The 24,798-nt window shown below is 36.6% G+C and overlaps 4 protein-coding genes across 5 annotated transcripts; all 4 read right to left on the reverse strand.

Annotated features, from left to right (window-relative positions):
* Positions 1–411: 411 nt before the first annotated feature.
* LOC137578627 (uncharacterized) lies at positions 412–1,171 on the reverse strand. Its single transcript, XM_068292208.1, has one exon. The coding sequence runs from the start codon at positions 1,013–1,015 to the stop codon at positions 800–802; it is 216 nt and encodes a 71-aa protein (XP_068148309.1). The 5' UTR covers positions 1,016–1,171; the 3' UTR covers positions 412–799.
* A 3,439-nt stretch (positions 1,172–4,610) lies between these two features.
* On the reverse strand, positions 4,611–6,944 carry LOC137578837 (uncharacterized). The gene is made up of 4 exons (XM_068292436.1): positions 6,681–6,944; positions 5,896–6,006; positions 5,389–5,829; positions 4,611–5,335 (listed from the first exon to the last, which is right to left on the reverse strand). Exons 1-4 carry the CDS (start codon positions 6,864–6,866, stop codon positions 5,183–5,185), a joined length of 891 nt encoding a protein of 296 aa, XP_068148537.1. The 5' UTR covers positions 6,867–6,944; the 3' UTR covers positions 4,611–5,182.
* A 9,034-nt stretch (positions 6,945–15,978) lies between these two features.
* GC (gamma-glutamyl carboxylase) lies at positions 15,979–23,428 on the reverse strand. Of its 2 annotated transcripts, none has more exons than XM_068292726.1 (4): positions 23,263–23,428; positions 17,666–18,317; positions 17,254–17,606; positions 15,979–17,190 (listed from the first exon to the last, which is right to left on the reverse strand). In XM_068292726.1, exons 2-4 carry the CDS (start codon positions 18,310–18,312, stop codon positions 16,085–16,087), a joined length of 2,106 nt encoding a protein of 701 aa, XP_068148827.1. In that variant the 5' UTR covers positions 18,313–18,317; positions 23,263–23,428; the 3' UTR covers positions 15,979–16,084. The 2 variants fall into 2 exon arrangements, with proteins under 2 accessions (XP_068148827.1, XP_068148820.1); XM_068292719.1 differs by having other exon boundaries at positions 17,666–18,323.
* LOC137579054 (uncharacterized) lies at positions 19,258–22,077 on the reverse strand. Its single transcript, XM_068292738.1, has 2 exons — positions 21,824–22,077; positions 19,258–21,757 (listed from the first exon to the last, which is right to left on the reverse strand). The coding sequence occupies exon 2, from the start codon at positions 21,161–21,163 to the stop codon at positions 20,492–20,494; it is 672 nt and encodes a 223-aa protein (XP_068148839.1). The 5' UTR covers positions 21,164–21,757; positions 21,824–22,077; the 3' UTR covers positions 19,258–20,491.
* Positions 23,429–24,798: the final 1,370 nt, after the last annotated feature.

The raw sequence follows: 24,798 nt of genomic DNA on the forward strand, positions 1-24,798 counted from the left end.
TTGGTCGAGAAGTAAATAGAAGTAAGTAAATACCAATATCATCATGTTATATAAATGTTGACCTTGTACCAATTATCTAGCAGAGCATCTAGGTTCGTATAAGCAGAATATGTACATTAGGGTGTCTCTTGAATAATAAAGTAATTGCCGGATAAACCGCATTTTTATGCTGTACAACGAATTTCAATCACATTTATTGTTTATTAGATTCAATTGGAATGTTTGTCACGCAAATTATATATAATATTTTGGCCAACTTAAGAGCTCGTTTATAACATAAATAGGGAGTGTATGTATCTTGATCCAAGCCCTCTTGACGTATTTGTTCTTAGGTCAAGAGTTATCTGTCGAAAAGTAATGATCAATACTTGACTTTAACCTGCAATAAGCTCAGCAAAAAAAGAGTTAAACTTTCTTTGTTTTTTTGTTTATGTTTACTAACTAACATTGCATTTTATTTCGTTTTGTTTTGTTCTTTTCTTCGCATTTGATCATCAAGGTACATAAAGAGCCACGCGCCGCTCTACTCTACTTTACATCAATTTTTAAGTGTTTGTCATTCGGTTTTTTTTGTTTGTTATTCACACACAACTTGTGTGTGTGTGTGTGTATGAAATACTTATATACAATAAATAGGTACTCGAAAAAAAAAAAAACAAAAAGGGAACGCCAAAAAAAAGGAAATTAACTAGAAACCAAACATTAAGATTAGGAACTATTTAAGGGATACAAATATGTATATACACATATATAAAGCACCATATAGACTGTAACTTATGCTATTAATCGAATATCCTTTCTATTCCTTGCCAATGAAACTCCGATTGTAGTTCTGCATCCTGACGTTTTGTGGTGTCTTCTGATTGCGATCGAACTCGCAGAATTTGTTGGTCTTCATCATGCGGGGATTGGGGCCAGCTGAGGTGCGCCAGTAGACGGTCTGGACGGCGTTTCTGCCAGCAATGTAGCGGGATGTTGAGCTAATCAAATGATTCACTTTATTGGCTGCAGACATTTTGGTTTTCGTTGTCTTTATTTGGTTTCGGTTTTTGGGTATATCACAGTTGTTGTTTGGTGTTTCTTTGGTTGCTGCTGTTTGTCCTATTCCCAGTTCAGTTGGTTCATTGACGCGTTTGGCTTGCTTTACGTACAGATGATTTCTGTGTGTCTAGACCAGGGCAAGTTCCAGTATTTATAGCTCGGACTCGGACTGACATCGGTTTTCGTGTAGGCTCTTATCATGCCGCTGTTGTTGGTATTGTTGTTGGTGTTGATGTTTAGATTTCGTATTCGTGTTTTGTGTGTTTGGAATTATTATCGTGCAAGTAGTTAAAGGCTTATCAGCTGCTCTGATGATGATTATATAGCGGCGCACAGAGACTAGTTATGATGATGATGAAGTTGGCCGATGATGATTATGATGGGGATGATGATGATGTAGATGTTAATGGCTCCCCCCTTATAGTACTTGTAAATTGATTAGTTTATGGCAATTGCATGCATTTTGCGACGCATTTCAATTGAAGGTTTTCTTTTCTATCTTTTCTTTTAGAGTGTCCCTGTGTGTGTGTGTGTGTGTCTCTGCTTTTTTTGTAATATTTTCCTTATAGCTCAAAGTCCAAGCGATTTTTTGTAAAATAATGTGAATATTTTTGTATATTAAAAACTCGTGCATATACATTTCATAATCCAAATGACGTCAATCCGCTCATCTGATTGACACATTTAGGATGAAATAAATTAAGCAGAGTCATCTTTAGCCTAGGCAAAGCTCAAGATTTTAGATTATAAATCCTGTTCACATGTCTGCCCCAAAGATTATGTCATCTATCTCACATTCTCTAGTTCGCAATCACTCCCTCACTCCCTCTGGTGCTCCTCCATCTTGTTAGATATACTATATACGAAAGTCTTGAGGCCTGCATACGCCTTGGGTTTTGTAACTAGACAATCATGAGCTCCATACGTGTGCTCAGTCCGGGTTTTCTCTTATCAACATTTCATTTTCCCTTCCGCCCCCTCAACTGCGGCAGTTGCTTAGTCAATTCTCAAAAGAAAACAAAACAAAACAAAACAAAACGTTAACCAAACCGACGCCGCCCACTGCCTTCCTTTCCCCCTTGACTACACAATGACTGCAATCAGGCTATAAATGTGTAAAACTCGTGTGCGAACGCGAATAAAATGCCATTTAATAAACAATAACAATATTGATGATCACTCTTCAAGTTCAAGGGTGCCGCAGCCCTGCCGAACATCACACACTCGCCCACAACATCCAATGGGGGTGAATTGACCCTCCAATTGTGGTCATCTTATCAGTCCACGTTGTCTAGTAGTGCTCGAAATGGGGCTATAGGGCTATGGGGCTATGGCCTATGGCTATGCAATTTATTGCGTCAACAGCTGTGAAATTCGAAAATTAATCATTGGAATGTTTTCGTTACCAGAAACTTTCCACATTCTACATTTGTGGTTTCATTTTTTTGCCATTTTTTTCCTGTAGGTGGATTTCCTGCAGTGTGTGAACTCATTATGCCCTACCATTCAGGCATATTAACTTACATGTTCAGTCCACATTTTTAATGCAAAAGAAAACACATTAAAACACAATACAAATTATAAATTATCCTTGAATTTAGATGTAAAAAAAACGCAAAAGGGTAGTTGGTGTATTTGGTTTATTGTTTTTCTTTTTCAATCTTTTTCCAGACAATACATTGAAGAGTATTGAAACTTCGTTGCATCAGAAATGTAATCAGTCTCTCAAGTATATTTATATACAGATATGTATATAGTAGACCTCCGACCATAGAGAAGTCGATTTGTTTTTGCTTTTACGATACGAGACTAGGCAATATTGTTTGTTGTTTTCTTTTTTTTGCTTCTTTTATTTTAGGTTGCCTGATAAGGAACTACGCGAACAGGCGTCTATTGTGTGCCCATTTCTTAAGCACTTTCTTTTAGACAAAAAAAGAAAATACAACAACAGAAACCAAGACGCACAAAAAAATAAACAACAAAAACGAATCAAAACAAAATAAAACCCCAATCGCCAGACTTTTGCACTTTAACTTGGCAGCGGCCTGCTGAAAATCGCGTGAATACATTTTTTCCTCTCTTCACTTTTTTTCTTTTGCGATTGCAATGGAAAAATTTATGATTCCTTGAATATGGGGGGTTTTGAGTGGTTTCTAATGGGGGGCATTAGAAGATTTATGACCAAATATAGCAGAAGTTAACCCAATTGAATAGGTGAGTGGGTGGGACAGTCATCAAGAGGTCATCTGGTGCAGCAGGAAGACAAGTTGGAAATTAGTTTAGTGATTGATTGGACAAGATTAGGTGGACAAGCAATTCCTGCTGTAGCCGAACATATTGATTAAGCTAAATTAAGGCCCTGAAAATCTAAGCAGAAACGAGTGACCTATTAATGTTTCGATACAGCGGGCCAATTGTAACAAAAACACTTCAATACACACAAATGTGTTAGTAGAAGTCCCTTAGTTGGAGTGACCATGGAACGAAGTACTTCATTTGTTGCATCTCTGTCGAAAAAAGCAAAACTTGCAGAGCAAAACAAAATAAAGTCATAAATGATGGCACGATTAGAACTAAAGCCAACTCTACCCGTTGCCAGGCGCTGATAAGATGCGCGTGTCCCACGTCTAGCTAGCTTGGTTTTTGTTTCGTTTATTCCTCAATTTTAATTTTTCTTTTTTTATTTTTTGTTTTTTTCTTTGTTTTGGGGTAACCTGCTGATAATGTAAAGTTTTTGCTATTGTTGGAATCATCATCATCATCGTTACCTATATCGCAGTACTGGACGGGGTTTCGTGTGTAGATTGTGGCTGGCATTGGCTATGGCTGTGGGCTACAGCGGCGGCATTGAGCAAAGTCAGTGTGTCAACATGGCGTATGAGAATGTAATGAGGATATTCGGTCTTGCCTACTTTTGGGGATAATAAATCGTTACGGCATTTTAATTGTTAAATTAGGTCTAATTCTCTGAGAATCAGTCAGAAATATATATCCAACCTAAATACATATTCTTTATTAAAATTAATTTAAAGTGCTGACAGCAAACTAATTTAATCCAGACAACTTTTAAACGATTGGTTAAAGGCCATCTTTTAATTAGGTTTTCAATCATTTCAAACTATAAAAATTAAGAAACTACTCGTAAAAAGCATAAAAAATATGCGAAACGCAATACGTTTAAATGAAATTCAACTCAACAAAGTTATTCTCTCTTGCACTCACTAAAAATATATTATAATTAATCTGCCAGATATCACTGAATGCATTTTTTTATTCCTATTACAAATAATTCGCATGAAACACTAGTCAAGGTCAATCCAGTGAAAAGTTGATTATGTCGATTAATGCATTAAATGCGCACAAAGTAACAAAACAACTTTGTAGCACTGAAACCTAATCTGTCCCTTTGCGCTCCAAGTCACTCTATTCTGGATAAGGAGAGCCTAAAGCAGGGCGATTGGCCCTCGTTTAATCACAAAAGGGCTTCCTGAACATAAACAAATTGAGGGAAGTTTGTCAGATACAGAATAAATCGAAAGTCCTGTTTGCATGAAAAAAGCAATAAACTGTTTGTTTTAATTGTTTTATTTGTTTTGCATTAATGGAGCGAAAAAAAAAAGAAAAAAAAAATTTGGAAATATAGTTGTTTTCCGATCTCATAATTACATGACTAACTTAATGAAGAAAACTTTCCCTGTTAATAGGCCTTATCTGGTTAGATTTTGTAAATTGAATTAAAAGCACATTTAACGCCTACGACTAACAGAGACCAACCAAAATAAACCGTCCTAATGCCCAGTCTCCGGTTATGTGTTCTAAACTAATTGACTTTAATTGACAAGACAACAGCAATTAAAAGTGAAAGCAAACAATGTGAACCGAATTAACTGTCAGTTAGTTTGGTTAGTTTCTGAGGGTAGGAAGAAGTTTCACTGCATGGGTCGGGGTAGGAAGTGTGGTGAGGTGAGGAGCGGGGAATGTTAACTGCAAATGCAGTCATTTCCATATTCAATCTGCTCATTCCGAATGCTTAAGTAATTAAAACAGTTTATCAATTAATATACATAATATGGCTGGACTGTTTCGATATAATTAAATCAATCTTCTCCTGCTGCCTGCCTGTCTACTCTGACTCTGGCTCTTATCCGTAGAGACGCAAGAGAAGTAACAAGAGTGAGGCAAAAACTGTAATGAGGCCACCAGCTCCAAGCTGAGAGCAGCCATTGCACACCTTGCGTATGGTTTCCGTATAGAGGCCACGGCGTGAAAGTAAATTCCGAATGCTGCGAATCTCCTAAAGAATGTGAGGTTTAGTGAGGATCACTCGATCGATCGATTCCTACTTACATCTGCCGTCAGACCCAGACGATTGCGGGACAAGACCACTGTGTAAATGGAGCTCTTAACATCGCTGCCACAGAATGTCAATACCAAATGATCATTGACCGCCTTAACCACTTGAACGGTGCCACTGAATTGTGTATACGAGTTGTGGAGAATCAAACTGCCACGCTGATCTCCAATATTGGACCACTGACCGGGTGTTCCGGCCGTATAGTTGAATGTGTATTCGACATTTTTGTCACGTTCACTCCAAATCAAACGCAAATAACGCTGCGGATGCATTTGTTGATCGCGTCTCAGGTAGTCATCAGTGTCCACATATTGTGGTGTGGTTGACGTGGGCCTATAGTTGTTTTGGTTGGGATTATGAGCGGGATAACTGGGATTGTAGTCTCGATTGTTGTAGCCCCGATTGCTGGATGCCGATCTGCCGATGCCGTTCACCTGAAGGAATAGTTGATCTTTTAAATGCTTCCATTCAATAATTTAGTTCATCCAATTTCTTCTTACCTCATCGGTGACATCCGACAAATAGATAATCACACACGAGTCGACCTCATAGACACCGGGAAAGTCTTGGGTATGCACAATGACCTCGCTACCATACCAGAGGCCCATTATCTAAATGATAAATACAAGTACATGGTGGCCATTAGTCGGTTCACTCGAATTCAAACACACAACATGACGAGAATGAGGGTCATTTGTGTGATTTGCATGCGACGCTGAGTACGCTGAGTATTGCTGAGTATTTGCTGCGCTCTGCGTTCAATTAAATGCCCACAATGAGGCATGACAACGCGCGCGCCCTGTCTGCCCAGAGGAGAATGAGAACCGATTGCGCTGGGCTGGAGTAGGGTTATCCAGCATTGACATTGGGAGCGCCTTTTGGCGCAAAGGGTTAATTAGAACAAATCAGCCTTAATTGCATTAGGCAGCGATGAATTATTCAAATTACCCTATGAATCGTTTACAGCTACATATAACTGATCACATGAACTTGTAACGTAAATATATGTACATACAAATACACACATATGTATGTATATCTACCTTACTATATAACGATCTGGAATAATCTTTAATTGACAGGAATTTGCATTGCACACACGAGCTTAAGAATGAAATAAACTGCCTAGCAGCCCATGCAGTCAATACAAATGGCTAATATAAATTTATAGATAATTTGCCAGCCATTATTAGGTCTTATTGTTTTGATAATCTCTGTGACATTTCATTTAGACTAATCTCATCTGAACTTTCTCTTTCTCTCTCTCTTTGGCGTTATCTCTCACCTGATTTAAGTCAACCGAATTCTGAGGATTTATATTCATGCAACGCAGGGCCGTATTAATCCTTTCTGTACTGGCTCCAGCCTCAATGCCATACTGCTGCAGATTATTGCCGGCTATTTGAGACCAACAGCAAATGCTAAAGATCCAATAGATGGCATTCGATTTAATGGACAACATGCTACGCATCTCTTATTGTTAAGGATCCCGTTGCCGATGCCGATAAAACTTTAAATGATGGCAGACCGATCTACACTTGTTGAAATCCGACAATCAACTACATTTCAAAAACCAGAACCGAGAGCTCACCATAATCGCGCTCATTCGAGAGAGAGATAGAGATAGAGACAGAGATGACAGATGACGTGAGGGCGTTCCCTGCACTTTTTCGCTCAATGAAACGCGAAATGAAATGCCCGGCGAAAGAGAGACGAACCAGAACCAAACCAAACCAAACAACACATCGACATGGAACAGAGAACGCTTCTCGACTCAAGTCTGATATTGAAGTCCGGTAAATGGTTATATATTAATTAAGTTAATTGTAGACGCTCTTCATGCCGATCATCCCCAACGACGTAGTGTACTTGCAACGCCCGCACAATGCGTAAGCCCTCTGGATTCCCCACCAAATCATCGCTTTGCCCCTTTCGGTGTGATAGTTTTTACTTTGTGTCAATTGAGTGTGTGTGTGTGTGTGTCTGCGTGTGACCCTCAATTAAGCTCAAATATATGTTATACATTCGTATAAAAGTCCGTAATAACACTTATTGAGCGACAGCTCAAGAAATTGCATTACCCATTTGTTTCTTGATCTTTTAGAATCAGGAATTTTTAACGCCCAAAAATCTCTAATTATTAGTTAATGCAAGGATAAAGATTGAAATTATAGATTAACCTTTAACAGATCATGGACTTTTCACTATCTAGTGATGTTTCAAACATAGTATATAGTAAATCGAACCAAATTTAAAGCTCGTTGAGCAACTTTATCACAGTTCAAAGTTGGGAAAGAAGGGGAATGAATGAGATGAGATGAGTCAAACTTGGCTGACTTGTGAATTAAATCATTGTCGTTCCTCTTGTTATTGTTGTGCCATGTTTTATTAGCATTGATTATGCTTTAAGTTTATGTATATACATACACATATCCATTAGTGTCAACGAATTCAACACACAATGCTATTCCGGTTTACAATTCGCATTTTTTTCAAATGCCAAATAATAATCATTTTGTCATTAATATTTAAGTTTTTTTTTTTTTCTGCCATTATCTTTCACCGTTCAACAAAAAATTTTAATTTTAAACTAGACAACAGTTGATATTATTTTATCATTAGTTTGGGGTGATTGTAGAGAAATCTTTATGCTTATAATTCTCTTAATATTTGTTTGATTTTTGATTTGTTATTGATATTCGTTAAATTAAGTCGAAATACCTTTCGTTTATTTTGAAAAAACGTTACCCTCTGCCTTCGCGGCTAAAATTTTTAAACATTTATCTTTCAGTTCTGTGCAACACCAATATTCAGTGTCTATCCAACACTCACTTAACTCTAATAGTGGGAGCTAGAGCTTGGAACTAACTCAATTCTCATTTCACTAATAGGACGTTTTCCCGCATTGGTATCTAATACTGGGACAAACTTAAAAGCATAAATAGTATTTTGAAAACTAACTTGTCTTAAATATTGGTTATTTATCAATATTTAGCATACATTTAAAACTCTCTTTTTTTTTTTAATTATTATTTAATTATTGATGCATTTTTCTAATATTATTATTGTTATTAGTAAAGGATACACATAGTTGTAAAGCACTAGCAACTACGGCCTCCGGCTTATTTTTATAGCGTTGCAACCGTAGTAAGCACGGGTTGTACATCTCGGACTCAGCCAGATCGGACCACTATATCACGTCGCTATATTGAAATATATGATTATAGCTATTGTCGTTAAACTTAACATTGGGTTTTACTCCTATAAACGACTGAGCCAAGTTTGATCAAGATCGGATGACTATATCAGTCGTTTTTAGTCGTTTGCACATTAAACCAGTCGCCTACTAAGTACTTCTGTTATATCTGTTATATCTATCACAAATCGAAGTAAAGTTTTTTATTCTCGTGAAGCTGAGGCCAGTCAGTTGAAGCGCTCTTTCTTTGTCTATTTTATTCCGATTGACTTCAAATTTTCACACAACATTCTTCAAATGCTAAAGGGTCAAAAAAAAAAAAAAAATAAAATAAAAACAATTTGCAAAATATCGAATTAATTTTCAGAAGCTTTCGATTTTCAGTGGTTACGCGCTTGAAGTTTTAAGAGTACTTTACACTCACGGACGAACGCGCTCGGTAAAAAGGGATTGGGTTTCTAGGGTGTCCTTGACCATCTCAACCGATTTTCATTAAAAAAAAATGGGGTCATTTAAAGATCCAGGGAATGCATTATCCTGAAAAGGTTATTTTCCTTAGCATTCCAAGAAACTTTTTTCTTGAAATCATCATATTTAACCTAAAGGCTCAGATTTCCAAAGACGTCCGTCCAGTTATATACAAGAAGTCAGTAATAACCATTTTATTAATGTTATTATCAATTTTAGGATTAAGCTAAGACACCCCCGCCCAAATGTATTAATATAATGTATACATATACATATGTATGTACGTATGTTTGGCCGATTTTATATATATTTTATGTACAAATTTGGTCGTTAAAAGTAGAATGAAGTAAGTAAGTTGACTCGCCGACTTGGGTATACCATACACATACAAAGCATACTAAGCCAGTGTACACATTAAATTTGGTGACTTTAGCTTTGTTAGTTTTTGATAAAATCAGTTTTGTTTAATTTGCGGTCAAAATTTTTAAGTAGTCAATATCTGCGCGTCTATTGAGCTAGTCTACATACCAAATTTAATGTCGGTAGCTGTCATAGTTTTTAAGAAAATCTGTTTTATGTAAATTCCGGAGGCGGAAGGGGGCGTGGCAAAAAGTTTCTGCGCGCTAACTAGACAAGTATATATACCAAAGTTGATGTCTCTATCTGTTTTAGTTTTTAAGAAAAACAGTTTTATGTAAATTGTGGTGGCGTAAGGGGGCGTGGGCAAAATTCCAACTAACTCTGTACACTTACATACTACACGAGTATACATACCAAAATTGGTGGCTCTAGCTCTTATAGCCTCCAAGATCTGCGTGTTCATACAGACGGACGGACGGACAGACGGACATGGCAGACAGACGAACTCGGCTGTTGATCCTTATCAAGAATAAAAAAAAATCCAGCTTCGACCGCATCAAAGTTTAATGTTCTCGAAAAAACTGCCTACATTCTTAGCATAGCACATAATGAAGTTATTGATCAAAGTCCCCGTTTTCCACCAATCGTTCCCATGGGAGCTATATGATATAGTCACCCGATCTTGATCCATTTTGGTGTAATAACTAAAATATTCAAATAAAAGTTGTAAATGAAAAATGTACCTCAGTGAAAGAGTATAAGTGCATATTTTCTTGTACTTGTACTTTACTGAAATCTTCCCGCACATTAATTTGGAGTATGCATGGTTTTGCATTCATACTTATAGCATATGTACATATGTACACTTTCTACGATATCTCTTTGGACTTCATTCTTAGTACCTTTACATCAAATTTGTGTAATAGATGGTCGGTTTCTTACGAAATAAGTATATGTGCATTCTGCTAATAGTGGGCTTTAATGTACGATGAAGCGTTCAAGAGTACACAACACAAATTCTTTTCGTATAAGAAAGTGATATTTGATATTTCGTTAGAATGGCTTGTGAAGAATGCATGTAATGTAGTGAAATCAAATGTCAGCTATAACTATATATGTCCAGTAGAAAAGTAAAACAGATTTCACAGGAGAACGATGCGGTAAAATATCGTTTCGGTGAGGCTATGCCCACGCTATTGAAACATCACATAGCCACTCGCATGGCATTTGGCGTAAAATATAAATTTTGGTCAGAAGAATTAACAAATATAATTTTTTCCACCGAAAACGATTTAACCTAGACGAGCCAGACTGTTTCCAAAAGTATTGGCATGATATAAGGCAACCATGCGAAAGATGCCAGAAGGGCAACAACGGTGGAGGATCCTTGATGATTTGTGCAGCTTTTGGTTATGCAGGGAAGTCTCCACTATGTTTTATACCCACGAAAACCAATGCAGAAATATATATATTTAGACATATATAATTGTTAGACACAATACTCATTGAATTTGTTGGGAAACTGTCAGGAGAAGACTGGATTTTCCAGCAGAACAACACACCAATTCATACTGCGCGGAAACAAAACAATTTTTTGCCGATAAAAAAAATTCGGCTTAAGAATGGAATGAATGAATTCAAGACCTAAACCCAATTGAAGATCTATGAAGAATATTGCAATACAAGGTGTACAAGAATAACCGCCAATTTGGTACTGTTAAGGAGCTTAGGAAGGCACTAATCGAAGAATGGGATTAAATCAACCTTTGAACACTACAAGACTAGTCAAATTGAATGGAAAGTCGAATAAATCGAATGCTTATTAAAAAGGAAAAACATATTAACTATTAATCAACAAATTTTGTTAGATAAGACAACAAATTATTTAATTTTTCTTTTCCTTTTTCATTTTGCACATACACTTTCTTCATATAAAATGAACTTTATCAGTTAAATATTTTTAGTTTCAATTGCATTGTACTACAACAAAATGTTAATGTTTAAGAATAAACATCGTGTTCATCTGAAACGGCTTCACCAAACCAGATGAACCAACGAAAAATACAAAACAAAAATAGGTCATACAGATTCCTATATCAAGTATGGCTCTAAAACGCAAGCAAACAATGCGTCCACCCTCTGTGGAAAAGCACTTAAGATTATAACAACGGCGCAATATCAAGTCACCAACGCTGAGCATGAAATATAAACATTAGAATAAGCATTTTTAAGAACAATTGTCGCCTCCTAGAGTCTAAGAATTCATTTATATACACAAGACGTTTGTTAATAAAATCAGTAATAATAAAATCAATGGATCAGAAAATAAAGAAGTTATTGATCAATTGGTTATTGAAGCACCACAGCTTATAAAATATATAAACACTTTACGTGGTCGGAGATCAAAATTAATATACCCTTTTTGCAAGGGTACAAAAATATACAAAATCCCAGTTAAGTAAAAGTTGCAACTAAGTAAATTTTCAAAAAAACCAGCCAAGAGATTTGAATTTCCAATAATGACATTGTTTATTGATAATTCAAATTTACTGTTCAATACTATCCAAGCTGCAAGAGACAATATGATAAAACGACCTTTAGTAATTTTAGAATTTTTGAAATAAGGAAAATACGATAAAACGTGTTTCAACGGCAATTTCTTAGTGGAATTTTAAATAATAAGGAAAATACACAGAAATATAATACATCGTAATAACGTACACGCATTTTAATTAATGTGTTAGTAAGAATAAGAACAATTTAATTTGTTTTATAAGGAAACAATACGATTCAGTTGTTGCCCCAGCAGAGGGAAGTAAATGAATGAGCAAACCCACGAGTTGTCCCAGTTTTTATACACTTTTTGAGCGAATTTCGCAATGCCTACTCGATGAAAATAAACTCTTTAAGTATTATCCAACACTGACATTGCTATCGATAATAATCCCACACAACACGTCCACGCGGATCTGAATCAATATAAGTTATTAATTTTTGGCATCAGGATCCAATTTGGAGCCAATTGAAATAGTTAATTTTGTATGTATTTTTTTGGTCTTCGTGCTTAGCGTCATTTTAAGCAACTAATTCATTCTAAAGTATAACTACACTAGAACTATGAAAGGTAGTCAATTAAATTTCCTGTCGAATGAGATATTGTTCATCAAAATCTTATACAATTTATATGCACTTCGATGCTCTGCAAAAACAGGTGTAAAACACCTCCGGAGGAGTTTGTGAGGGTATGATTGAGTTTCCAATAATGACATTGTTGATAAATAAAATTTTATCTTAAATACCATTGAAGTTGCACAGGACAATTTGTGGAAAATTGCTTTAGTAATTTTAGAATTTTTGAAATAAGGAAAATACGATAAAACGTGTTTCAACGGCAATTTCTTGGTGGAATTTTAAATAATAAGGAAAATACACAGAAATATAATACATAAGCAACTAATTCATTCTAAAGTATAACTACACTAGAACTATGAAAGGTAGTCAATTAAATTTCCTGTCGAATGAGATATTGTTCATCAAAATCTTATACAATTTATGTATATGCACTTCGATGCTCTGCAAAAACAGGTGTGTAAAACACCTCCGGAGGAGTTTGTGAGGGTATGATTGAGTTTTCAATAATGACATTGTTGATAAATAAAATTTTATCTTAAATACCATTGAAGTTGCACAGGACAATTTGTGGAAAATAGCTTTAGTAATTTTAGAATTTTTGAAATAAGGAAAATGCGATAAAACTTGTTTCAGCGGCAATTTCTTAGTGGAATTTTAAATAATAAGGAAAATACACAGAAATATAATACATCGTAATAACGTACACACATGTTAATTAATGTGTTAGTGAGAATAAGAACAATTTAATTTGTTTTATAAGGAAACAATACGATTCAGGTGTTGCCCCAGCAGAGGGAAGTTGTTGAATGGGCAAACACACGAGTTGTTCCAGTTTTTATACACTTTTGAGCGAATTTCGCAATGGCTACTCGATGAAGATAAACTCTTTAAGTCTTATCCAACACTGACGTTGCTATCGATAAACAGTACGCAAATCCCACACAACACGTCCACGCGGATCTGAATCAATATAAGTTATTAATTTTTGGCCCCAGGATCCAATTTGGAGCCAATTGAAATGGTAAATTTTGTATGTATTTTTTTGGTCTTCGTGCTTAGCGTCATTTTAAGCAACTAATTCATTCTAAAGTATAACTACACTGGAACTATGAAAGGTAGTCAATTAAATTTCCTGTCGAATGAGATATTGTTCATCAAAATCTTATACAATTTATATGCACTTCGATGCTCTGCAAAAACAGGTGTGTAAAACACCTCCGGAGGAGTTTGTGAGGGTATGATTGAGTTTTCAATAATAACATTGTTGATAAATAAAATTTTATCTTAAATACCATTGAAGTTGCACAGGACAATTTGTGGAAAATAGCTATAGTAATTTTAGAATTTTTGAAATAAGGAAAATACGATAAAACGTGTTTCAACGGCAATTTCTTAGTGGAATTTTAAATAATAAGGAAAATACACAGAAATATAATACATAAGCAACTAATTCATTCTAAAGTATAACTACACTAGAACTATGAAAGGTAGTCAATTAAATTTCCTGTCGAATGAGATATTGTTCATCAAAATCTTATACAATTTATGTATATGCACTTCGATGCTCTGCAAAAACAGGTGTGTAAAACACCTCCGGAGGAGTTTGTGAGGGTATGATTGAGTTTTCAATAATAACATTGTTGATAAATAAAATTTTATCTTAAATACCATTGAAGTTGCACAGGACAATTTGTGGAAAATAGCTATAGTAATTTTAGAATTTTTGAAATAAGGAAAATACGATAAAACGTGTTTCAACGGCAATTTCTTAGTGGAATTTTAAATAATAAGGAAAATACACAGAAATATAATACATCGTAATAACGTACACACATTTTAATTAATGTGTTAGTGAGAATAAGAACAATTTAATTTGGAAGGAAACAATACGATTCAGTTGTTGCCCCAGCAGAGGGAAGTAAATGAATGAGCAAACCCACGAGCTGTTCCAGTTTTTATACACTTTTTGAGCGAATTTCCCAATGCCTACTCGATGAAAATAAACTCATTAAGTTTTATCCAGCACTGACATCGATAGCAATATCGATAATTACTGCTCAATACGATTAGTGTTGAAAAAGAGTAAATATATTTTGAATTGCTGAATCCGAGATATAGAAGCCGTACAGTAGCCAATATGCAAAGTTTCAACTCTGTAGCTCTAACGGTTTAGGAGGATATCGCGTTGATCCATACGGACGGAACTGGTCTTGTGGTGCTGCTCAAGAATATATATGTAAACTCGGAGTTGCTTCCTTCTATGAGTTGCACCCTTCTGACCAAAATGAATACACCCTTTTTGCAAGGATATTAAATCAGGAAAATATAGAAGTAACACACATCCAAATGTGGTATATGGAGAGTTCACTATCATCTTTAAAATAATATTAGTTTATTTAACATTCTTTCTATTTGTTTATTGGCTCGGGAAAATAACCCTGCTGTTTTGCTGGCCGTTCCCGGTAGTCCCGCGTGCCTGAACGTGCAATATTAGCCAATTGCAGCTCGTACCTATAAGATTCCCTTGGTGGAATTGTTCATTAAACACTAGTTTTATGGTAAACTGGTGGAAGAATTTTCCAGTTTCTTATCATTTTCTCAAACATTCCTTGCCATATAAATTACATATATGTGAGTACGAAAAAAACAGCAATCAGAAGATAGCCAAAGTGTCGAGAATATGTCCTCACTAATGACACAGAAAAAATGAAGTAAGTAAGTCGACTCGCCGACTTGGGTATACCATACACCAGGTGAAACAAATATTTCAAATTTCGGGTAAATATTTACTACAGCTACTCAAGATTTCAGTGTTGGAAAGTGGAAAAAATAGGGTAAAGCTAGATTTCAGTGTTGTCAAACGCTATTTTTTATGTGGCGCGCTGTTTGACCGCCCTGGTAGTTAAATATTTTAATCTAACAATAAACTCTAAAGTCGAGGAATATTCGGCTGCTCTGGCAGCCGAATATAGTATTCTAAACTATATATGTTCTATAAAATCAAGAAATATTGAAAACTCAACAATACGAAACAAAAGTTTGTTGAGAATAGTGCCAACAAAAGATTCAAAAAGCCCGCGTATTCAAGTATCCAAAATTCGGCATTCGGCAACACCATCTCAAAATTGAACACCTTTTTTAGCCGGAAAAAGCTACTTTTAGCTATAGTCCCGCTAAAAAGATTAATTTTCTTTTGTTAATTACTCAAAAACTACGAAATAAATCGCCAAGGCGCACCTGAGGTAGTGCTCGTGGAATTTTTCTCTTTCGTTTGATACCAAAATTATGTAGTTTAAGCGCGTTTTGGGCCCGAGTAGTAATAGTAAACATTTACCTCTTTGGTTTTTAAAGGACACTACAGATACTGTTGATGGCCGATTTTCCCCCTCCTCACTAAAGAGTCTTGTGTAAAGTATACATAATTGTAATTTATTTCCCAGAGTGAAATAATGCCTGCCTGTGGCATAATATAGTGCATTTATTATCAGTTTTATCACCTACGCAAGTATTTTGCAGCGTCATTCTCTTGCGCACTATTCTACATCTCGAATGGCCATGGGAATGGGCACACCGTATAGAAGATAGAGTACACAATTACCGAGATGTTTTAGAAAGTTTTGATAGTTGGTTACGCGTTGTTGGAACTCATCCCACAGGGGCAGCAGGGGACGGCTTTTGGAAGTGCCATCATCAGCATGGTCATCGCTGTGCTCCAGCATTGTTTTATTCACAAAAGTATACAAATACGATGCCGGCTTGTGTCCGATAGTGGTCACATGGTGGGTGGCATTACTTTCAAGAGCTATGCTCTTGCCAGCTGTGAGGAAGTAGGCCTCTGACTCCTTCTCGCTCTGGTAACGCACATTGCCCTCGAGTATGGTCAGCGTGCAGTTGTTAAGATCGGGTGAAATGAAATTGCTCAACATGAGGCCCGGGAAGTCGGCTACAAATATAACATCCGAATAGTTATTCCATGCCAGCACCTCAGTGGTGATAGTCCTAAGTTTCGGTCGCATATGATTCAGTTCGGTCAGCAATGGCAATGACCAGGGAGTCGGCTCAAAGGGCGACCATGGAGCCTTTAGTAGATCCACACGTGGATCGAAAGTTCGTTGCTGAAATCGGCCGTTCATTGAGCACCATATATCAAAGTAAATGGATATGTTTTGGCCAATCAATGGACTTGAGCTATGATGTTTGGCCATATCTGTTTGTATATTCTTCTCAATGCATTTTGCATATTGCACTGCCATGTCCGCATACTTTGTCCAGCGATCGTATTCGGTAAAGGCATACGGATTGAGATTGTGCACCCGCTGATTGTCATTGTCCACCACCTTAATGGATGTGAGTACAGTGTCGTATGAGTGCATCATCATGTCCCATGAGTAGCCATACAGTCCGTTTGTCCAATTGTTGAATCCCTTGGTGATGAAGTGCGAGTATGGCAAAAATAATTGCAGCCCACAGTAGCCACAAATGATTACAGCGCGCAGCTTGGCCAAAAGCCGTGGTTTGCTGAAGGCTGTTGGTGCTTCAACAGAGGCATGTTTGGCGTTCTGCCTCCTAAACATTTTGCGAGGCCAGTCAAAGCCAAAGAATAATGGTACCTCAGCCAGACACACCCATGGAAACATGCCTACAACAGATTTATACAAGAATATATAAATTTGGGTTAAAAGATTATTATGCAAATGCTTACCAATGTGAAACAAACGCGAATTCATTAGATGAAAACTGATCATGAATGGCGTAACCAGCAGACGCGTCTTCTCTACAGTCATGAAGAAGGCTATCGAGAGATCAAAGAATGCCGTAAACCAATGGACTATTAACAAATCAATAAGCTCCGCGTCCAACACCTGACGAAATGGAGCAAACACCCAATGCTGACTAAGACTACTCATCGCATAGCCGGAAAGCCATTCCGGGGAGAATTTCTTCAGACCCGCATACGCATACAATAGGAAGAATTGAAATTTGATAAGGAAATAGTTCCAATAAGGTACCAACTGCCCATGGCTGGAATGAGGGCTTAACAATCTATCCAGAGAGCTGCAAATAAAATGTGATTTTTAAAAGAATAACATACTGTGATACCATAATCAACCCACCAATAACTTTCAGCCTGCGTAAAGAGCAGTAGCACTCCAACAAGTCCAAATAGATAGCTGTGATTATTCCATGTGGGCTTGTCCAGCAGAAATATATACCAATAGGGGACTATAAAGCACAGGCAACTGAGCCGAAAGCGATATCCCAACAATATGCCCCATGCTCCTAGCCACATGCATAAATAGACACAGCCCATCAACGGATAGGCCAAGGCACTTATACTATTAAACAGCGGGAAATGGCAATGCTGTGGTTCACCATAACGAACATCCAACTGACCACCACCACGCTCCTCGGCTATGTCAATGAGCATGGCAGCGCCATAGAGCATTCGAAAGATTCCCAAAGCGGCTCCATCAACTGGACGCTGCAGCCAGTTGGTGAAATTGTCCAAGTTGCTGAAGTTACTAAAGTCATACCCAGAGCACAACCTAAAAAAGTGACCAGCTGCAGTGGGGCATGGAGCTGGAGTTGGAGTTGGATGTGCGGTTGAAACTGGTGCCTCAGCTGCAACTGAACCTGGAGGAACATTCTTTAAACTGGCATTGTCATTGTCTATGACATTGTCTGTTGATTTTGATTCCTGCTCGAGACTTGGTGGTAGCCTTGACGTTTTAGTTAGTTGCTTCCGTTTTGAGTTGGCCATTAGGTCTGCTCCTTTTAAATAATATTTGAAAAGTAATGGCTTATTAAAACGGATCGATTCACTCTTTGGTTTTTTTTAAGATTTATTGAAAAAATCGACATAAATACAGGCATGCATATTGTTGTTGTATACTAAATATATATAATATATATATATATATGTGTGTGTGTGTTTGTTTGTGTATATGTATTTGCATAAATATCTACTTTTCTGCTTTATTATTCTTTCTCTTGGGTGTGTGTGTGTGTGTGTGTTTTAATGAATGTAGCCAATTCGCTTAATCTCTTGAGAAATACACGAAATACCACTAGAAATATGTCCTGTGTGTCTCTGTGTGGGTGTAAGTGTATGTGTGGGGAGCGAAACAAGATTCGCGTAAAAAAAATATATTAAGTTTGAAATATATATTTATATATAGATTTATTTCTACACTGTTCTGGAGTGCTTTCTCTTTCTTATTGCAACAAATTTGCCCAGCTTCGTTTACGAATTCTCGTTTAAAAATCAACCCAAAAACAATCCATGTGTAAGGACATTATTCGGGACTTATTCTTTATAGACCACTAATGGTTCAATTTCTGTAATATACATACATATATTATACCCTTGCAGGGGGATGGTGAGTTGGACGAGTCTCGAATGCACACACCCACATAAAGTGTGCAAATACTTGAAATCAGAAATCAACAATGCGACAATCTGCTTTCTATATGTATGTAATACCATATCATTTGATAGCACTACAACCCCAAAAACAGTAAAATTTCCTCACTTTCATTGGATAATTGTGCCAGAAGAAAGGTCTCAACGATTTGAAAGTGCCAAGTGAAAAGCGAATATGTTATTTGCCTTGGAAGTGATTGGGCTTATGAATTTCTTATTGGTATTCCGTCAGAGATGGGTCCTGGGAGGTTTTAGGATTGACGACAAAACTGCAAGGATATATAAACTTCGGAGCACCGAATTTATTTTGGAAATACGCAAATACATAAACATCATATTATTCCAATCTGCTTGAATTCGAATAATTCGATAAGTAAGTTTCCATTCGACAATTAGTTGACAAAAATTTCTAAACATTTTTTTTCATTTTTCGTATTTTGTTTTCTTCTTTGGAACAAGCTTTGAAAATGCATCAAACTACATAGTACAATATATACGAATACAATATTTTTTGCTGAAATAGTTTGAATATATATATATATATTTTTTTTTTTTTTTTTTTCTTTTGGTTTTGCTACATAGTAAGTATTTACGGTTAAGTACTTGGATCTTGGTTTTAGTATTTTTTGGTTTTTTGGTTTTTATTTTCGCTTGTCATATTTCGTATATCTATAAATCTATATAGAATACTCGAATTTCGAGAAGCGGGTTGAGGGAGAAGCGGGTTGGGTTTGTGGGGGGAAGGGGAGGAACAAGAATTTGGTATACAAAATCTTTTAAAGTTTACAATATTTAAATGTTTTCGGGAAAATGGAATTTTTCTTTTTGGTTTTTAGTCTTCAGTACCAAACAATGCACATTGCAAATGAATATATTCATCCAATACTTATAATCGAGTTAGTCATCGTTTTGGAGTAGCATCTTGATTACATTTTTCATTTTAGTACAAGACAATATTTTAATGTCTAATAGATTTAGATATACATATATGTATTTGCTTTGCCTTTTGGTTTTGCATTTAAAATTCTGTTCATTCGGTTCATTTGGTTTTTGGTTTTTGGTTTTGTTTGGTTTGTTCTTTTTACTCAACGCTAAAATATTTTAAAATGCATTTTTGAATTTTAATTCAATCCATATTTTATGATTCTGTCTATGTGGTAAGCTTTGAGAAAGTTTTTGACAAAGTTTTCAAGTGTAAAAGAAAAAAAAAAAAAAAAAAAAAGGAAGAAAAAAACTGCATACAATGGGAGCACACACTTCATAAGTAACATCATCATCGCCATCACCATCATTATCATCATCACCCCCCGCAATGAGCGTGATAACCAACCGGCAAGCCACCCTCTATCTTTGGCGCTCTCTCATTCTCTTTCTCTCTCTCACTCTCTCTCTCTCTCTTTCTCTCTTTGTGGTGGTCTCCTGTTTAATGTGCAGCTGCGCCGTCTCTCGGTTTGTGGATTCTCGCCGAGTCTGCTCACTGTTTCACCCTCTCACTGCTTGCCGGCTCTCTCTCCCTTTATATGCGATTCTGATTCAGCTGAGAACGTGGTGTAAAGGGACTAACCATAACACCACTGGGCCAAATTGCCTCATTGAAGAGCTCGTTGAAACGATAATCCGGTATGGAAATCTTAAATTTGCAGTAAGACAACTGCGATAGATTGGCATCATTCTTCACCAGCTTGGTGCATTTGACTAGATTCTTATTGATCTTTAGCTCTTCGGCCAAATGATCGATGACATCCTCCTCGCTAGTGTTGGTGGCAAATTTGCCCACCTGAACCCAGCGTCCGTAGTCGCAGACGACCTGCAATCGATCCGAATTGCAATTGTTGCCCACCACAATTAAGTTATTCTGCTGTGGATGCTTCTTCCCGTCCAGATTATTAGCCGGCTGATTGCCAAACTGGAAATATTGCTGATACATCCGTCCCTGTATCTGGTTGACGCCGTTGCACACCTTGTTCACCTTCTCCTCGATGCGGGCCAATGCCTTGGGCGATTGATTTTTGCACTCATCACAGTTGAATGAAATCATTGGATTCTTTTGGATTACATCGTAGACGGCATCGTCAATGTTGACGCACGTGCGGTGGTATTTCTTACGGCAGTCATCCGAATTGCATATTATGAATCCAGCCTCTTTCGAGTTGATTTGCTTCTTGCATTTGGGACAATTTTCGGCCATCTTGGTTTGTTTGTTGCTCTTGTTGTTGTTGGTTGGTTGGTTAGTTAGTTAGTTAGTTGTTTCCCAGACGTGAACGTATGTATGTATTTGTGTGTGTTTTTTATTTTATTGTATGTATTCGTGCAAACGGGGTGTTGGGGAGGTGGGGTTCCTTTTTATGTGTGTGGAAGGAGAACGTCGAGAACGGAAAAGCACACGCACACACAGGCACACACGTAGGCCAAAGTGGATACACACAGCGCGCTCCACAACACACAGCTCCAAACAATACGAAATAACAGTAACTTTGTATTGGTGCACCCAAGAGGCACCCCAAAAGAGCGGAGAACAACTTTGTTAAAATATGAGCAAAAAGTCGGTGGTTCTGTCTGGCTCTGTTTCGTTGTGTCTCTGTTTGTATATGTTTGTTGGTGTATTTGTGGATTGGTGTATGTGTGTGTGTGTGTGTGTGCGGTGTGCGTGAGAATTTTGCTGAAACTGGAATTGATGGAAAAGAAACGCGACTGAGGACTGCAACCGAACGCTTCGAAGTTTTCAAGTCAACTGATTTTGGTCACCAGACGCAATCAACCCCTGTGAAAGCTGCGAATGCAACTAGGGGAGAGAGAAAGAGAGAGTTCTTTAGGGTTGTTTTGTTACTCGTCACACGATACACGTAACTCGTTACTCGCTTCTGCTGCTGCTTATTGTTCTCGCTGTTATTATTAACCACTATTTCTTGCCACTGTTCCAGTTTCGTCCACTTCTTCTCGTTCTTATCGATAAAAGCACAAAATTTAGCACCCGAATTCAATTCTTTCGACCTTGACATGAGCAAACCACGACTCAAAGAACATTATTCGCCAAAAAGTATAAATATATATATATATTTATTCTTTAATTTAGACAATTTTAACTTTAATCGATGACCACAATGTGTTCTAGGTTACATTAAATTGTGAATTTGTCGCCAGTTGTTGAATATACAAAAGAATGAAACAAAATGAGTGGCATGCCTGATCTTTTGGTTATAGCCCATATATGTATAGTGAAATCTTACAAGTGGATATCTATGATTTCAGATTTCCACACACAATACCTACTTATAGAAGTTTATCCTTAATACTCTAGAAGTTTATTTGTTATGGGTTTTTACTCTCGTTACGTTGACTTTAATTACAATTAAGACAACTTCCTAAAGTATTCTTTTTCATCAACTAGTTTCTTTTACATATGAATTGGCTTAGGTTGGAAGATTGGATCCATTAATACCAATATAACAATTGTACAAAATAATGATCGCAGATACATTTCTGCGCAAATCTATTCCAATGTAGAGATAATCAAGACATATTTATAACTAACTTTATGGATTCAAATCATATGAATTTGGTTTTTTTTTTTTCGTTAATTTTAAGACTTTTATAAAGATAAAACATCTTCTATCGTTTATATCATTACTCAAGTATCCAAATCTTGATAGTAAGTTAATATTATAATCCAAATCTAAATTAAGTTATTAAACGTCTTTCTTAAGTTTTAATTTTAAATAGAAAAACATCCAAGTTTTTCTATATATCAGGAAATTTTCCAAACAAAAAGGAGTTTGGTCAAATTTTTGTATCCAAGAACGAGAAGAGAAGAAAATTATAAGCTAATATATGTGTAACATACATTTCAGATCATTTCTAAAAGTTGAGCGTCTTCTGACTATTTCAGAATGACACTTTTCAAATTTCGATGTATTATGTCTTTAAGACTTTTTGAATGGAAAACTAATATAGAGAAACATCTCGAGAGAATAAGTTTTCGAATTCGCAGCTCAAATATATCCAAATGCTTTGAAACGGAAACCACATAGTCTTGATTGTATGTTTGTGGAATAGAGTAGAATACCTTCTATCCAACTGTGTATTTTCGATAACTAGCTCTTAAATCACACTATACGAACTTGTATCCTTTTGATATAGATCCTTTCAACTATAAGGCTAACCAAGTGGCTTGTTAACTGAATAATTAAAGATATATCTGAGCTTCGAGATAAAATATGCATACGTACTTAAATACTTAACTTTAATTAGGTATCAATGAACAAACATTTAAAACTTTGTATCACCCACCTGTGTGTGTGTCTGTGTGTGTGGTAAAGGTGTATGGCCGCAATTTGTGTATTTTTGTTTGTTTATTTACTGGTTTGTTTGCAATTTGTTGTTTGATGCTTGTTTCTTCTATGGGGAACTTGTCGGAGAAACGGAAACAGGGCTAGGCCACGCGAGCGGAGCAACACGGTCCACCAACTAAGCCTGTGCGCAGAAGTTCCGCTTTATTTATACCTAACGCCAGTGGCAATCTCATTCTCAGTCTCAGTTCCAGTGCCCAATGCTCAATACCTTTTGGCCTTTTTGGGAGGCTATTGAGATGGAGATGGAATCTGCAATGTTACTTGGCAAGGGCCTTGGGGAGGCTGTGGAAGGTGTTTTTGGGTTGGTTGGTGGTTGATGTCTGCGCATGTCCTTGGCCACAATGGTGTTAATAATAATAAAAATAACCTATGAAAATGCTAAGGAAAATGCAAATATCTCTTTACAGGTGCAGCTGTTTTTGTTTGCTCTGCGTCCTCTCCATCCGCACCTCAATAAAACAAAAATGAGGCTAAAGGATGGCTGCTTCATTAAGTGGCACAACTTAGAGAATGGGATGGGGAGTGAAATGGAGGTGAAAGCAAAGGAGTTCCTTGCTAGCATTTGTGTGTGCCGGTGAGATAGTGCTACGCCTTTTCTTGTCGCCTGCATTGTCAATAGATTTTAATCAGATGCGGCAAGTCTGAGTAAACAAGCAACGTCGCCGTTGCCACCTCCGTTTGTGTGCTCCCATCCTGATCCTAATGCGGACACTGCTTTAAATAGGTTGAAAGTAAGCGCCCCAGACAAGGGGCAATTGTTATTTATGCATGCACCCACGTAGAATTGGAAAAGGTGTCGGTAAAGTGCGTAATTTAGTTAGCAAAACTTTGTCCTGTCATGCCTTCCATGTGTGTACATTTGGTCGGAAATAAAATTATAACGCCAAGTTGTATGCTATGTTTTTTCTCTTTCCATTTCTGCCGTCTATTTTTAGGCCCTGCCAGTCTATGGCAACATAGAAACGCTTTTCCACTTAATTTGATAGTTACATGAAAATCCGTGCGTGTGTGTGTGCGTGAGTGTAGGTGTGGAGGTGGAGACTGATCTGCTCTCGACACGTAAAAGCTATTTATCTTGATTGTCTTATTAATAAATGCACGAAGAGCTTAATGAAGATTTTTATTAACACTAATTGAACTAGCACAGCAAATGCAATTCAAACCCATTTGTGATTATTGATGCCAAATGTTTTAAGCAGTGGTAAGCGGATCAATAGAATATAAAAATTATACAAACATTTTGCAAAGACATCAATTTCCAAAAAGGAAATTGGAAATTCTATTGAAGCCCTACAAATAAAACTGGCCCAAAATGCGATGACGAAAGCCTTTCGAAACCAGAAGTTGTAAACACAATTAGATAATGTTTTTTCGGTTTTTTTTTTTTTTTTTTTTGGTATATTTATTTAAATAATTATGTATTTTCTGGGTGCTATTAATCATTAAATTAATTAGTATTATTATTGTTTATATA

The sequence above is a fragment of the Drosophila tropicalis genome, unplaced genomic scaffold (genome assembly GCF_018151085.1).
Source record: "Drosophila tropicalis isolate 14030-0801.00 unplaced genomic scaffold, ASM1815108v1 contig_1190, whole genome shotgun sequence".
Lineage (NCBI taxonomy): Eukaryota > Metazoa > Arthropoda > Insecta > Diptera > Drosophilidae > Drosophila > Drosophila tropicalis.